The sequence below is a fragment of the Anabrus simplex genome, chromosome 1, assembly GCF_040414725.1.
Source record: "Anabrus simplex isolate iqAnaSimp1 chromosome 1, ASM4041472v1, whole genome shotgun sequence".
Lineage (NCBI taxonomy): Eukaryota > Metazoa > Arthropoda > Insecta > Orthoptera > Tettigoniidae > Anabrus > Anabrus simplex.
Window position 1 is genome coordinate 766,255,387 of NC_090265.1, and position 16,684 is coordinate 766,272,070.

At 38.7% G+C, this 16,684-nt stretch overlaps 1 protein-coding gene across 2 annotated transcripts in view; it reads right to left on the reverse strand.

Moving 5' to 3' along the window:
- Positions 1 to 16,684, reverse strand: part of Elp1 (elongator complex protein 1) — a 313,623-nt gene that overhangs the window by 211,147 nt on the left and 85,792 nt on the right. For both annotated transcript variants that reach the window (XM_067136206.2, XM_067136207.2), the window contains exon 5: positions 8,991 to 9,129. In XM_067136206.2, coding sequence (XP_066992307.2) covers positions 8,991 to 9,129 — 139 coding nt within the window. The remainder of the gene's footprint in view (positions 1 to 8,990; positions 9,130 to 16,684) is intronic.

Below are 16,684 nucleotides of genomic sequence, written 5' to 3' on the forward strand. Positions count from 1 at the left end.
ATCGCTTTGTTGTGAAATGCGGACTTACAGGTACGCAATTTATTCCAAATCTTCGGTGTCGCTATCGCAGGTTTCGCTATCTGATGCGCCGTCCTCGCCTCTGTTAATACCAGTATCAGATTCTTCGTCTCCCTGCCACACTGCGTCATCTTCGGAACCGTCTAGTGCATTCGAAATCCCAGTCCTTTTGAAGCTCTTGGATACCAGTTCAGGTGGTATAAGATCCCAACTCTTCTTCACCCACGAGCATAACAAGTCCAAGGGTGGACGCCTGATATTTCCGGCGGGCGTCAATTGCTGATCGCCGCTCATCATCCACTCGTAAAATCGACGTAAGTGGTCTTTAAAGGGTTTAACACATACGTCTAGTAGCTGCAAAGCAGATGTTAGGCCACCAGGAATGACTATCTGTCGTGTCTTATTTGTAGTGAGAATTTGCTTCACTTCGTTCACGAGGTGACCTCGGAAACTATCTAAAACAAGCAGAGCAGGTTGTTTTAGTCGTGCACCAGGTCTTCTATTCCACACGGTTTTAACCCAGTCCAGCATGAGTTCTACGTCCATCCAACCCTTTGGTTGCACTCGTACATTAATTCCACGGGGAAACTGTATATTCTTAGGCATCGTTTTCCTCTTGAAAATGATGTAAGGCGGCAACTTTCTCCCGTCAGCTGTAATGGCTAGCATTGCCGTGCATCGCAACTTCTCACTACCGCTGGTTTTCATTAATACACTCCGTGATCCTTTTAGCGCAATAGTGCTGTTGCGAGGCATATCAAAAAAGATTGGAGTCTGATCGGCATTACCGATTTGAGAAAGCAAGTACGAAGTTTCCTTGCGCAAACGTATGACAAATCGGTGAAAATTTACAATCTTGTCCGTGTAATCAGCAGGCAACTTTTGGCTTAGTGTTGTTCTCCTTCGCACTGACAGATTGTGTCGTCGCATGAACCTTTTAATCCACCCACGAGTCGCCTTAAACTGAGTTACCGGTATGTTGTGTTTGCGCGCTACCTCCTGTCCCTTAATTTGTAACATTTCATATGATACACTGCAGCCATTGCTACGTAATTCACTGACGTACCTAAACATTTCTTCGTCAATTATAGGAAACTTCCCTGTTTTAGGACCTCTAAACGCGCGTCTAGAAGGGTTTGTGCTTTTTAGCTTGTTTTTTACTTTCCGCCAGTCACGCACCAACTTTTCACACACAGAAAATTTTCTTTCTCCAGCTCTGTTCCCGTGCTGTTCAGCGAAGGCAATTACGCTTAGCTTGAAGCCCGCAGAATAGTTTCTATATTTACCCATAATCGCTTATAAATGCTTCACACGTTAATGTTTTGCGATATAAATGACTTTCCGTAATTGTTCACTATTAAAACAAATTATTTCTGCAAACACCCCAAACACAAATTAAAAACTTAAATTCTCACGCACACATGTCTACAGTAATCACGTAAATCTGAAACAAATGAATGCATCTGTGATCTGTCCATTCCAGAGCAGCCAATACTGTTAGGCAGCAAGGAAGCATGCAGCAATTTATCAGTTTAGCTCGTTGGTTGCGACACACTACTGCGCTTGCGCAAAGCTCGCAAACCAGAGCTCTAGCTAGCGCGGTGTAGATCTACTGTATAGTTGACTGTATTCCGAGACGTCAGTAACAAACATTCATTTTTTTTTCAATTTCTTTTAAACATACGGTAATTAGGTTAATATTTCTTCCCAGTTATTGATGATTTTACATTACATTAGCCTACTGACGAGTTTATAAAATAAAACTTTAATAGCATTGGATAATAATTATCTTGACTGCTTGGATAAAAGTTTTCATCCCATGCCCGGGCACTTATGACGTAGTTGTAAGATAAGAGTCTAGCGATGACAACTGAGACATCGTAAATAATTCGGCTGACCGTGAGCTGAATAATTCCGTGGAAATCTGCATTATCGTCTTGGATTTCACTTTGTGCGCAATAACACAGGAGCCGGCCCCATGGTGTAGGGGTAGCGTGCTTGCCTCTTACACGGAGGCCTCGGGTTCAATTCACGGCCGGGTCAGGGAATTTTACCTGTATCTGAGGGCTGGTTCGAGGTCCACTCAACCTACGTACCCGGTATTTCCTGGCGACGTTGCCGATAAGCGATAACTTACAGCCTTACGTATTTCAAATGGGAACTCATAATATGTAGGTGGTGAATAAATAGTACACTGTCTCGCGACCACGTTGTCAAACTGCCGATAGCCTACCGGTAAGCCATGCCTCGTACATATACCGGTATTATTTATTTATACGTTGTGCAACATGTCGCAAACGAGACTGTGTTGCCAAATTGCCCATAAACCATACACGTATTTAAATTGCGCATTCATGTGCAACTTACGTTGCAGTTCCATTTACCTTTTAACCAGATTAGTGAACAAAATTTGGACGTGCGACGATTATGTAATTAAAGGTTTAAAATCCGATTTTTGTATTGAAAATAAAGGATGCGACGATTACGCGGTGGCGACGATTATGCCGTGAAATACGGTAATTATCGAAATGAAGAAATCCTGATATCACAGTGCGGCTCTTATTATTAACATAGATGAAAATATAACTACTAATTCCTAGTTGTCAAATCTTATTAAGCCTGCTTTCCTTTGGAACAGTAACTCCTGTCATTCTTTCACAGTTTTGCGCCGGGTGTAATATTGATGATGCGTTCTTCCTTGCTCTTGCACCTGAGGAGGTGGAGGAGCGGGGGATATAGGTGTGTCAAGAATTTCCTTGCTGTCACCTATAGCTTCAACTGAGGAGGAATAAGTTGTAGGGCTATATGTAGGTGGAGAAATTCCAATTCTTTTTTCTTGATCCTTCTCAAGCATTTTCAAATATACTAGAATATAAGAATCCATTATATTATCAAATTCTAGTATATTTGAAAATGCTTGAGAAGGATCAAGAAAAAAGAATTGGAATTTCTCCACCTACATATAGCCCTACAACTTATTCCTCCTCAGTTGAAGCTATAGGTGACAGCAAGGAAATTCTTGACACACCTATATCCAGATCAAAAATTAGATGGAAGGCTTTTCCGGCGTTTGCTCTATTAACCAGCGTTTCGTCTTAGGTCTGACACTAGACTCTTCAGAGTGGGATGTGTCAGACCCTACCCACTGACGTTGGGGTGTATGCAGGTGAACTTATCAGAAGCTTATTTATGAAGCACAGTCTGATAACTGCATACGGGAGATAAAACTCCACAATGGAATTAATGCCCGCCTAGCAATTCCAAATGGAAATTCTAAGTTCCCATGGAGGGAATTAGATTCTTTTCCACCAATAGAGCATATCAAAAATCAGATCAAAAATTAGATGGAAGGCTTTTCCGGCGTTTGCTCTATTAACCAGCGTTTCGTCTTAGGTCTGACACTAGACTCTTCAGAGTGGGATGTGTCAGACCCTACCCACTGACGTTGGGGTGTATGCAGGTGAACTTATCAGAAGCTTATTTATGAAGCACAGTCTGATAACTGCATACGGGAGATAAAACTCCACAATGGAATTAATGCCCGCCTAGCAATTCCAAATGGAAATTCTAAGTTCCCATGGAGGGAATTAGATTCTTTTCCACCAATAGAGCATATCAAAAATCAGATCAAAAATTAGATGGAAGGCTTTTCCGGCGTTTGCTCTATTAACCAGCGTTTCGTCTTAGGTCTGACACTAGACTCTTCAGAGTGGGATGTGTCAGACCCTACCCACTGACATTGGGGTGTATGCAGGTGAACTTATCAGAAGCTTATTTATGAAGCACAGTCTGATAACTGCATACGGGAGATAAAACTCCACAATGGAATTAATGCCCGCCTAGCAATTCCAAATGGAAATTCTAAGTTCCCATGGAGGGAATTAGATTCTTTTCCACCAATAGAGCATATCAAAAATCAGATCAAAAATTAGATGGAAGGCTTTTCCGGCGTTTGCTCTATTAACCAGACGAAACGCTGGTTAATAGAGCAAACGCCGGAAAAGCCTTCCATCTAATTTTTGATCTGATTTTTGATATGCTCTATTGGTGGAAAAGAATCTAATTCCCTCCATGGGAACTTAGAATTTCCATTTGGAATTGCTAGGCGGGCATTAATTCCATTGTGGAGTTTTATCTCCCGTATGCAGTTATCAGACTGTGCTTCATAAATAAGCTTCTGATAAGTTCACCTGCATACACCCCAACGTCAGTGGGTAGGGTCTGACACATCCCACTCTGAAGAGTCTAGTGTCAGACCTAAGACGAAACGCTGGTTAATAGAGCAAACGCCGGAAAAGCCTTCCATCTAATTTTTGATCTGATTTTTGATATGCTCTATTGGTGGAAAAGAATCTAATTCCCTCCATGGGAACTTAGAATTTCCATTTGGAATTGCTAGGCGGGCATTAATTCCATTGTGGAGTTTTATCTCCCGTATGCAGTTATCAGACTGTGCTTCATAAATAAGCTTCTGATAAGTTCACCTGCATACACCCCAACGTCAGTGGGTAGGGTCTGACACATCCCACTCTGAAGAGTCTAGTGTCAGACCTAAGACGAAACGCTGGTTAATAGAGCAAACGCCGGAAAAGCCTTCCATCTAATTTTTGATCTGATTTTTGATATGCTCTATTGGTGGAAAAGAATCTAATTCCCTCCATGGGAACTTAGAATTTCCACACCTATATCCCCCGCTCCTCCACCTCCTCAGGTGCAAGAGCAAGGAAGAACGCATCATCAATATTACACCCGGCGCAAAACTGTGAAAGAATGACAGGAGTTACTGTTCCAAAGGAAAGCAGGCTTAATAAGATTTGACAACTAGGAATTAGTAGTTATATTTTCATCTATGTTAATAATAAGAGCCGCACTGTGATATCAGGATTTCTTCATTTCGATAATTACTTATAAATTGTATAATTTTTAATTTATAAATTGATCTTTTTTCATGAATTATTAAGAAAAGAATATTTATTAGGACAATTTCTCTATGGAATATTGTACAAGTGTTTCCTTGATGACTGCTTTCTATTGTAGAAATAATTTATATATTTTCTCTTGAGTTATTTGTTTGTTTTCATCTTGTCAATCTTATGTTAATTTTAAGGTCACTTCCTCTAAAGCATTACTTTGCCAATTTTATATATTTTTCATCTAAACAGTGTTATGTGGCTGAAGATGTTGATAATATACGAAACATGTACCACTTTTGACCATTAAAAATTGCCTTAAGCAATCATTGTATCGACTAGGTGGAAAATAAATAAATACTTAATTGTGAATCTATTGAAGTGCGATACGGACCATGAAGCTGATTTTATGTAATTTCATTTGAAAGCGGCCAATGAGCGAAGGACTTCCAGCCACTGGTGTACAAAGCTAAATGGAGTGATTTTAAAGAAATATTTGAATTTCACAAAAGAATAAGTCAAAATGAGGGCAAATAATAGAACAGATGGGAGGTGGGAAAAACTGTCAAAAATCGGGAGTCTCCTGCCTAAATCGGGAAAGTTGGCAGGTATGGGTCCATATCTGTCTTGTGATAGCCTAGTTATGGATATGGACAAAGTCGTGAAATTCCTTACTAATGAACACAAAAGTAAAATCCATCAGAAAGTGGACTGGCATCTGCATCTTTAAGTGTGCAGAGGTCACGAATGTTGAACTCACAACTGCGAGTTTCGTCTTGATCACTCAAGCTCATTGAAGTTTTGTTCATTCTGGTATTTGAGTGCCTTCTTTCTTTAACAGGCGTTTTTCAATCTGTCATCTTAAGCTTTCACAGAACATTTCAGGATCAAGAGCTTTTTGCAATGGCAGCTCTTCTCCAGCTGCACTTCGAGCTTCAATATCCTATCATCAAACAGAAGAATTTGCCTGGATATTGCTTTATGAGCCTTATAAAGCAACATATCGTGTGCTTGTAGTTCAACGCTGAGTTCTGACAACTCATAAGACTAAGATCAAGAAGAAAATCAACATTCGTAAAAATTGTTAAGAGTCCAACATACATGATTCTTTCACTCTTATCCCTGTTCTCATCCTGTTTTGCTCTTTTAACCCTTTCCCATGCACTATCTTTGAGTCACTGTCTGGCAAAACCTAGAGTAATAATTTGCTTGTCATGTATAGTTGTGGAGTACCTTCACTAAATAATTTATTCTGTAAAAACCACTAAAGATATCAGTTTCAAATTTTACAAGGGAAAATATACTATACTTATTCTAAAATGATACAATGAGATCACCTAATTACATGCAGGAACCCTCTAGTTCGGAATAATACATCAAGAAGCATCCAACATGGTGCAAGTTAATGTTAAATTGCTAGTTCTCAAAGTCAGTCTGAACTGCTCAACCTGATGGGTCTCTTATTTTCTCGGTAATGGAAAGAACGCAGGACAGCACTCTGAATCCCCCAATTTATTTTATTTCCGGGATCCGTCGGATAAAGATAGGTGTTTAGATAGCAAATCATACTGCCTCTTGGACATACAAATTATAAATTATTTTTCACTGAATGGGATTGGAAGGTAAATTGATATTAGTTGGAATATTATGTAATTACGTAGAGGCCCATAGTCCGAAACAGAATTAACTGAAGGATTAAAACTGATAATTATTTTTGGTCCAAGTAGGCCTAATATTTTAAAGGGAGATGGTACCTGAATGAGCATTTCCTGTCCTGTGCAATATACCGTATTTCGATTTCCCCCAGGTTCATCTCGTGTCCCAACTGCTTCCCAGACCATTCTTATTATCATACTTACAACTTCAAACTCACTACCAATGCATTCGTCAATATATTAATTTAATTTATAACAAATATCCTCAATTACAATGAAAAGGAGGCTTCCACCTAATCAATACTTTATTTAATATTTAATCTACAGAACCGGTTTCGACCTTTCTTTGGCCATCCTCAGTTGGTCACACAATCTGATATTAACATACCATGCTATTTTAAAACAATACAAAATCTAACAAGGAATGTCACATGACAATAACACAGTCAAATTTGTTGTTTCTCATGATTTGGGATAATCGTCGAATTGGAAACCTGAATTTGATATTTAAATTCACTCATCATCAATTGGTTTACACATTGCTGAGCGTCGTGACCTCATTTCTTTACTTCATTAGTAACTGTATCCTTAATGAGATTTTCCCATCCTGAGCGGTCTTCAGCTCTTCTTAAGATATTGTGCAGAGGTAGACCGGTGATCTTCTTTGCTTGGTCTTAACCATCTAATTGTTGTTCTGCCTTTTGGTCTGGTGCCTTCAATTTTGCCTTGCAGAATGGTCTTGTCTAAATTGTCTCCTTCTCTCCTCAAAATGTGTCCCAGGAACTGGAGGTAACTTTCACTAACACGGGAAGATAAACGTTTTGTGATGCTCAGTTCTTCTATAATGGTGACATTTGTTCTTCTTTCTGTCCATGGTATACAGAGCATTCTCCGCCAACACCACATCCCAAAGGCATCTATTCGGTTCTTGTCACTAGCCTTCACAGTCCAGGTCTCACAATTGTACAGGAAAACAGACAACACCAGTGATTCCACCAATCTTATTTTCACTGTTTTGGATAATGCCCAGTTCTGCCAGATCTTTGCGAGTTTAACCATTAAATTGACTATCTTCTCATAAATAACATATATAAAATGACATATATAAAAACTTGGAGTGTACTTGGACTTGAAAAGTTCATTGCATTTCTTGGTTCACTCTAAAACTAGCTCGGAGTTGATAAATATCCTCTTCACTCAACTGGTTATGTGCAGCCATGTTGCTGCAATGTGTTTACATTCAGTCAGCTGCTGTTCTATCTAAGAAAACGTATAACAAAACACTTTATTTTAGCATTCCGTGCATGTCAGTTGTATCTAGGAAGCGTAGGGAATTTTCTGGTTCCAAGAAGTTATATGTTTAGCAGACAGTTGGCAGAGGAAGTAGGTTTGAAAGTCGAGTACGCTCTAATATTCAACCCGCGGGAGACAATGTGCGACTCCAGTATGTTTTAATACGCAACCCGCGAGAAAGAGTTTAAATGTGCCATGAACAATCTATAGTTTTTCCAAACTGCAGAAACACTTCTGTAACTTGCAGCTACCCAATGAGTATTTAGAATTCTTCCAATGTGGTACAGCTGATCACAGTCACATGAAGGAATCCTCCCATATTTTAAGCGTCAAGCATGTACAGTCGATATCATATACTTTATGATACTGTCGATTACTATCGGTAAGAGTTAATTTGTCAACACTTCTTGAAGAAGTAGGTATAAATAACCACCTAATCGATACTTTATTAATGCCTCAGGCAAAATTGAATAAAATTAAAACTTACAGGACATGTTTCGACCACAAGTGGAGACACACTTTTGAACAATAAATACAAATCCTCACCACAATTTTTACATGTACTGGAATGTACTGGCAGAAAAAGAAGCCCTGGGTATAAGTGATAATTAGTTAGTAGGAAATGTCGACTAGCCCACTTTAACGTTATGTAGGGGAGTAACAATAATTCTAGGGGTTCTAATGGGCCGAACCCCTAATGTTATGGAAACCTCATAGCATTACCGTCGTGCGGGTAGACTCTACTTATTACCCGCTTCAGTAAGTTTGCATTCTAACCTATTACTGCATAAACATCCGGGCCCTAGTGATAATGAAGCTGCTTTTATCGTTGTTAAAAATAAATGCGATAGAAAGAAAATTTAACTGGACCAAAACCTAACATTGTTTCTTAGTTTTAACTGTATCAATACGGAAAATTGTACTAATGAACTCTGTTCCGTGGAGAGGTGAGGGGAAGCAGGGGAGCCAGGAGAGTGTTGTGGACCATGATTCTGTTCATTGAGGGGAGGGGAATGCCTCTTCTTCATGTTATAATCTATGTGTGTGTATTAGGGAGTAAATGCAAGGGCAGAATACACAGGTATGGGAGATAAAGTCAGATAAAGTGACCTACCTCTTTGTATAAGCCATGGCGTTTCACTAGATTCAAACATTCATCAAAGTGATCTGGACAAAGAGCTATGTGCTTCAAAGCCGAGCTGTACCGTTTGAGAAAGTTATCGATAGTATACCGTTGGTAGTTGGGTTCCAGCCTGGAAGGAAATAAACATTTTATGTAGAAACTAAAACATTAAACACAAGCTCTGCAACGCAGATATGAAAGAGAAAGTGGATTCAGAACAATGACATTCACAAAATTTTACAAGTGACCTCTTCACATCATAAACTGAACTGCTTATTACTAAAAGGGGATAACTCTGAAAAAATGGAGAATAATGCCTTCTTTTTTGTCTGATACTCTTTGAAATAGACACACTGATTGGTGCTAAACTAAAACATTCTAAAATTTTCTTTTGGTGTAGATTTATGGACAACATTTTTGTTGTATTAGATGGATGATTCACAGACGGTAACAGCATTTTAGAACAAATAAATAAATTGGACCTCATATAAAATTTAGAATGGATACCGAAACAGATTTAACAATAAATTATCTACAAATGTCCGTCACTAGACATGAAGACCATTTAATGTACAAAATATACAGAAAACCCACTCAAACATCAAACACAATAAAACAAGATTCCACCTATCCAAACGCCCATAAAAAGAAAGCAGACTACCTTAGCATGGTATACAGAGCCTTATCTGTTGAAGACCTAAATTAAGAATTTTGCACAATCTATGAAATAGCTAATAATAATAATAATAATAATAATAATAATTTTGTATGGCTATTTCTAGCTGGGTGCAGCCCTTGTAAGGCAGACCCTCCGATGAGGGTGGGTGGCATCTGTCATGTGTAGGTAACTGCGTGTTATTGTGGTGGAGGATAGTGTTATGTGTGGTGTGTGAGTTGCAGGGATGTTGGGGACAACACAAACACCCAGCCCACGAGCCATTGGAATTAACCAATGAAGGTTAAAATCCCTGACCCGGCCAGGAATCGAACCCGGGACCCTCTGAACCGAAGGCCAGTACGCTGACCATTCAGCCAAAGAGTCGGACCATGAAATAGCTAAACGAAATGGATATAATAAAGAATCAATAAATAAAATTATCCAAAAATTAAACATCAATTGAAATAAAAATTAACTAAAGAAGACAAATTAAAGAAAGACTATATAATTTTCACTGTCAATAATGCCAATGTCCATCTCATAACTAACATATTCATAAGACGTAACTTAAGAATAGCTTTCAAAAGTTCCAATGCAACTATTCCACAAAACACCAAATCCGTCAATGAAAACAGTAAACAGTCAGGAGTATACTGAATGAAATGCACCAAGTGTGAAGCAAGTTATGTAGGACATACTGGCAGGAGTTTCCTCACCCGCTACAATGAACATATAAAGACTGTTAAATACAACACATAGAAAAATCCAAACATGAATTTTCCAATATTGAAGGCAACATGGAAGTTTTGAAAACAATTTCCGAAGGTCCTTTGCTCAATATCTTTGAAGAATTTTACATCAAGATGGACCAGTTTGCCAATTCGAACTTTAATCTCAACGAGATAATGGACAAAACCAACATTCTTTTTGATGCCACCCTTCCTCTGTTAAAAAAGAAATTATTTAAAGAACTTTAATAAACAGAAACAGAACACGCAATCAAGACTCCACAGGACACACCCCCACCTATCCAAACCCTTCCTCAAAACTTCTGCTCTGCTCCCTTTCTCCTCCACTTTTACAAACACCAGCCGTCGCCACACAAAGACATATATATATGACATGCTCCCAACAGCACGCAAGCGACCGGTTAGATACAACAGGAGAATAAGTCAAAACACACTTGTGCTCACAACACACATTATTTAGACATTCTCTAACAAAAAACCACAGTTCATCTACATCTCTAGTACTTGTCACATTACAAAGCGAATATCACTGCCCTATTCTCCTTTTTTTAATGGCTCATCACTGTTGCCAACTTGACTAGTTACATACTGAAATTACAAGACATAAAACATCAACAAACTAACCTCAGTGTAAGTATCAATACCCTTAACCAAGTAAATAATTAATCAAGATATTCTTCATTAAGTCGGTTTTCAAGCTCAGCGAGGATTTTTTTTTTGCTAGGGGCTTTACGTCACACCGACACAGATAGGTCTTATGGCGACGATGGGAAGGAAGGCCTAGGAGTTGGAAGGAAGCGGCCGTGTCCTTAATTAAGGTACAGCCCCAGCATTTGCCTGGTGTGAAAAATGGGAAACCACGGAAAACCATCTTCAGGGCTGCCGATAGTGGGATTCGAACCTACTATCTCCCAGATGCAAGCTCACAGCCACGCGCCTCTACACGCACGGCCAACTCGCCCGGTCAGTGAATAATTAAGGAAGTACACACTCTCTCTCACCCTCACCCAATTTAATATGTTTCTGCCTCTATTTTGATTTATGCATTACAATAACCATATTCATAAGTATTTAGGCTTTTTCAATCGTGAAATTACCAGCATTTCGCCCCAGTGCAGCAGCGGGCTCATCAGTTAAAATGCTGCACCTTTCCAAGACGCTGGCGCTAGTATGTCGTTGGGACACCACTGCAAGCCTCCTATGTAGTGACAATGCACTAGGGGAGGCATGTGCCTACACTTGTATAAATGCCTAGAAGGAAACCATAATTTAATTTCATCGATTGCAAATGTTAAAACATTCAAGCTCTTAGATAAAAATTTCATGATGTTCCATATTGAACTGTATCACAATTAAATTGAAATAACAAATAATGTAGTTCAACCTATTCAATACAAATAAATAAGAAATGTAGTGTTACATTTCTATTTAATTACAAGCGGAAGCGGTACCGGTTTCGACCCCAATCTGGGTCATCATCAGTCTTTCACAAAAACAGTTGAAGAGGCAAAATAAGATAATGGGGATTGGCACTGTGTGATTTTAAATGTAAAATCTAGAAGAAGTAGAAGGTCAGTCACTTATATGAAGTAAGGTGCAATCTTCTGAATAGTAGAACACACACGTGAAGTTCGGCACTGTCTCAAAATGTTTACGAGAAGAGGTGAACAGTTAAGTAAGCTAGCATGCATATATTATCAGGCGCGAAGTCACAACACAATTTAATAAATATGAAGTCCTAAAATTGTGTAGAAGTCGAAGACGAGTCGCTTGATTGAAGCAAATTGCCAGCTCCTGAAGATCAGCGCAACATACTCAATGTCAGGCACTGTGCTTTCAAATGCCGACGGAACTCAGTGAATAGCTTGATGATCCAGTCTGTAATTGTTTCGGTTGCGAAAATGTTGCAAAAATGTGTGTATATATAATACAATTTAATATAATTGAAGTATGTAACTAGGATCCTGTAGATTCCTTAGAACAGCTGACGTAAAAACCAATCGTGAAGAGAAAAATGGTAAAAAGCGCAATACCGGAAACAAATGCACAGTGCGCTACTTCTTGAAGATACGAATTCAGGTCATAATTGAGGTGGTCCAAGGCAGCACAAGGCATGAGTTTAAATTTGAATGTGAAGACCCAGTGAAGACAGTTCAATTCGGAAAGATTTTTTTTTTTTTCGAGAGGAGAGGTGAAAAGAAAAAGAATAAGTTAATAACGGAAGAGGATTAGTAGGTAAAAGAAGTTTAAAAGGATTGGAAGTTAAAAGAGGATGGGAAAGGATAAGACAGGGAAATAAAGGAGGGGTAGTTTAGGGTGAGTTAGGAGGGTGGGTTATTGGAGGTAGAAAACGTGGGTAGGAACTTTGTAAGGCATGGAAAATTGAATTCGGCTTTTGAAATTTAGAATTTATGAGAAGAATTAGGAAGTCAAATAGGATATTGGGTTTTTCAGAAATGTCGTTTAAATTGAAATCAGGGTTAAAGTATTGGTCAAGGTGAATAAAACAATTTTCAGTAGTGTTTAGGAGGGGGCCTTTGTTAATGATTTTAAGTATTTTTATATCTTTTTCAATATTAGTGAAATTATGCTTCGAGTCTTATATATGTTGTCCTATAGCAGAGAATCTGTTGTATTTAATGGTGTTGATATGTTCAGAGTATCTGATGTTAAAGTTGCGGCCAGTTTGTCCGATGTACAAGAAGCTGCAGTTGTTACATTTGAATCTGTATACTCCGGATTTAGAAAAAGCATTAGATTTATTTACTGATTTAGAGTTGTGTAATATATCAAGATTTCTGTTATTGGTTCTAAAAGAAATTTTCATGCTGTATTTTTTAAGAACATTAGTTATTTTATAAGCATCTTGAGTGAAAGTAAAAGTGGAAAATGAAGTGGGTTTGGTTTCTTCTTTTGATAATGTAGTTTTAGGACGGTGTTTGAATTTGTTGATGATACGGTTTATGAAAGAGTTGTTAAAGCCATTAAATTTAGTGATAGTACAGATGGTGTTCAATTCGTTATTTAAATCTTTTTTAGACATAGGGGTGTTGAAGGCACGAAAAATTAGGCTGTTATAAGTAGCACGTTTATGTGCTTGAGGGTATGAAGAATCTTGACGTATTGTGGTTGCTGTTTGGGTTGGTTTTCTGAAAAATTTGTTAAAGAAGAAGGATGTCTAGTTATAGTTAAGTCTAGAAAATTAAGAGTTTTGTTGTGTTGTGACTTCGCGCCTGGTAATATATGCATGCTGGCTTACTTAACTGTTCACCTCTTCTCGTAAACATTTTGAGACAGTGTCGAACTTCACGTGTGTTGTGCTACTATTCAGAAGATTGCGCCTTACTTCGTATAAGTGACTGACCTTCTACTTCTTCTAGATTTTATGTTTAAAATCGCACAGTGATAATCCCCATTATCTTATTTTGCCTCTTCAACTGTTTTTGTGAAAGACTCATTCTTTAATTTCTTATTTACCTATGCATTGTTTTTGCATTTTATTCGGCTGATGATCACCCAGATTGGGGTTGAAACTGGTACCACTTCTGCTTATAATTAAATAGAAATGTAACACTACATTTCTTATTTATTTGTATTGAATAGGTTGAACTATGTTATTTGTTATTTCAATTTAATTATCTTAAGTCTTTAGGCTTTTTCAATCGTGAATTTACCAGCGTTTTATCCCAGTGTAGCAGTGGGCTCATCAGTTGGAATGCTGCATCCTTCCAAGATGCTGGCGCTAGTACGCTGTTGGGACACCACTGCAAGCTTCCTATGTAGGACAATGCAGTGACGGTGCACTATGGGAAGCATGTGCCTCCACTTGTATAAATGCCTGCCTTTGGCCTATATCAAAAAATAAGGTTCCTACAAGGAAACCATAATTTAATTTCATCAATTGCAAATGTTATAACATTCAAGCTCTTCTAGGAACGTTATTTTTTTTAAATATATATATATATATATATAGGCCAAAGGCAGGCAATTATACAAGTCAAGGTACATGCTTCCCCTAGTATACCATCACTGCATTGTCCTACATAGGAGGCTTGCAGTGGTGTCCCAACGGCATACTAGTGCCAGCGTCTTGGAAAGGTGCAGCATTCCAACTGATGAGGCCGCTGCTGCACTGGGACGAAATGCTGGTAATTTCACGATTCAAAAAGCCTAAAGACTTAAGAGCTTGAATGTTTTAACATTTGCAATCGATGAAATTAAATTATGGTTTCCTTCTAGGAACCTTATTTTTTGGTAACCATATTCTTCAGTGTTTGCCTGGTGTAAATAATTCAGCTCCCTTCTTGGAATTTGCTACTACTTGTCAGACTGAAGTGAAACCACGCTATCATAATACACGCAAGCAAATATATTACATGTACACATGTCGTAAGTCAATAATAATACACGAAGGCTAAGTCTGCACACCATACCGAAGCCGTGACAAGACAAAGTTAGGTTAGGTAGATAACCAAAAAAATTCTTCCACTTCAACTGAACTATCTTTATAGAGGAGGTAAAGCTGCTTTCCTTTTTGGGGAAGTTTTTGCAGATTTTTCTTGCTTTTTATACATTCTAGTTGAATACTATACATACAAAATGGACTAAATAAGACCACATTAATAAAATCTTGTGTTTCATCACTTATTACATTACTAAATGTATTATTCGAACATGTCATAATTCTGTTTACCAAGTATTACCGAAACAGATTTACAATCCTATGTATGTATGTATGTATGTATGTATGTATGTTTGTTTGTTTCAGTCCGTCAGCGCTTCCGCTGGTGAGATCCTCAACAGCTCTGCCATCAGCTGTCATAGATGGCCTAGGCATCACTTGAAGAGGCGTACCAGGGAAATGAGGAGTGAGGTAGTTTCCCGTTGCTTTCCTCACCGAGCTAGAGTTGCTATTACATATCAGTCTGCCAAGCCCACTGAAATGCATCAAACTGACCCTATGAGCAATATTTTCACACCGTTCATTGCAGGGACTGGCTGCATAAGGAATTGGCATTACTAGCATCGCTCATACCTCAGTCACTTTCATATTGTCAAAACCAAGGATAAGACAGAGACAGATCTATGAAAGTAACAAAATTGTTCTAGCCTATACCAGAAGACATAGTGCACTGTAAAAACTACGTCCAGCCAGCAAAAGCATTACAATCCTATGGAATAACAAAATATACTTTACTTATTCCCGCCAATGTAACACTAGTAATTTTCACAATACACCAATGGCAATACGTATCGGTACATGTAATCTTATTGTAACAATAAAAATCTTTACTACATAGTGCCAACCTGCAAGATTAACAGTAACTGTAAGATGCCATATCGGAAAGTAGGGTCCATAAACTATGGTTTGCGACACTGAATCGAACCCAACAGTTAGACAATAACTATAGAACACTACCTTCAGTATTAACAGGGGAGCTCTAAGCTTACAACTTTAAGTGAAATGAAATGTCGTATGGCTTTTAGTGCCGGGATATCCCAGAACAGGTTCGGCTCGCCAGGTGCAGATAATTCTATTTGAACCCGTAGGCGACCTGCGCGTCGTGATGAGGATGAAATGATGATGAAGACATCACATACACCCAGACCCCGTGCCGTTGGAATTAACCAATTAAGGTTAAAATCCCCGACCCGGCCGGGAATCGAACCCGGGACACTCTGAACTGAAGGCCTGACCGTTCAGCCAACGAGTCGGACACAACTTTAAGTATATGGCGGGGACTATATCCCCCGACAAGCTTGTTTCTGCTTCTCGGCTTCATGAAGAAGGTGGGCTTCAACACTCAATGATGGGCCATTTTGACAAATCTTCAATCCTGATAAGGGAAGTGGAAGATCCATTCAGCTCTATTTTAGGCAGCTTCTTTCAGTTCTGTGATCGATCATCATCTAACCTACGTGATCTCAGCCTTTTAGTTCTCCATTTGCCACCCACCATTTTAAACACAGCAGCCTTTTCCAAGAAGGTACTTCTCATTTCTATCTCCTTAAACTCCCTTTAGAGAGAATTTTGGCTTGTACTGTTCCAAGATTTTCTTATTACTAATTCTGGTGTCCAAGGTATCCTCAGCAGACGTCACCAACACCAAACTAAAATGCACTGACACTTCTCCTGTCAGCTTTCTCCAGGGACCATGTTTTGCAGCCACAAGGTGTGTATAGGAAAAATGATGGCACTGGCCAGTCTGCATATGACATACCTGCCAACTTTACAAAACCAAAAATCAGGAAATTTTGATGTGAAAATCAGGAGAAAT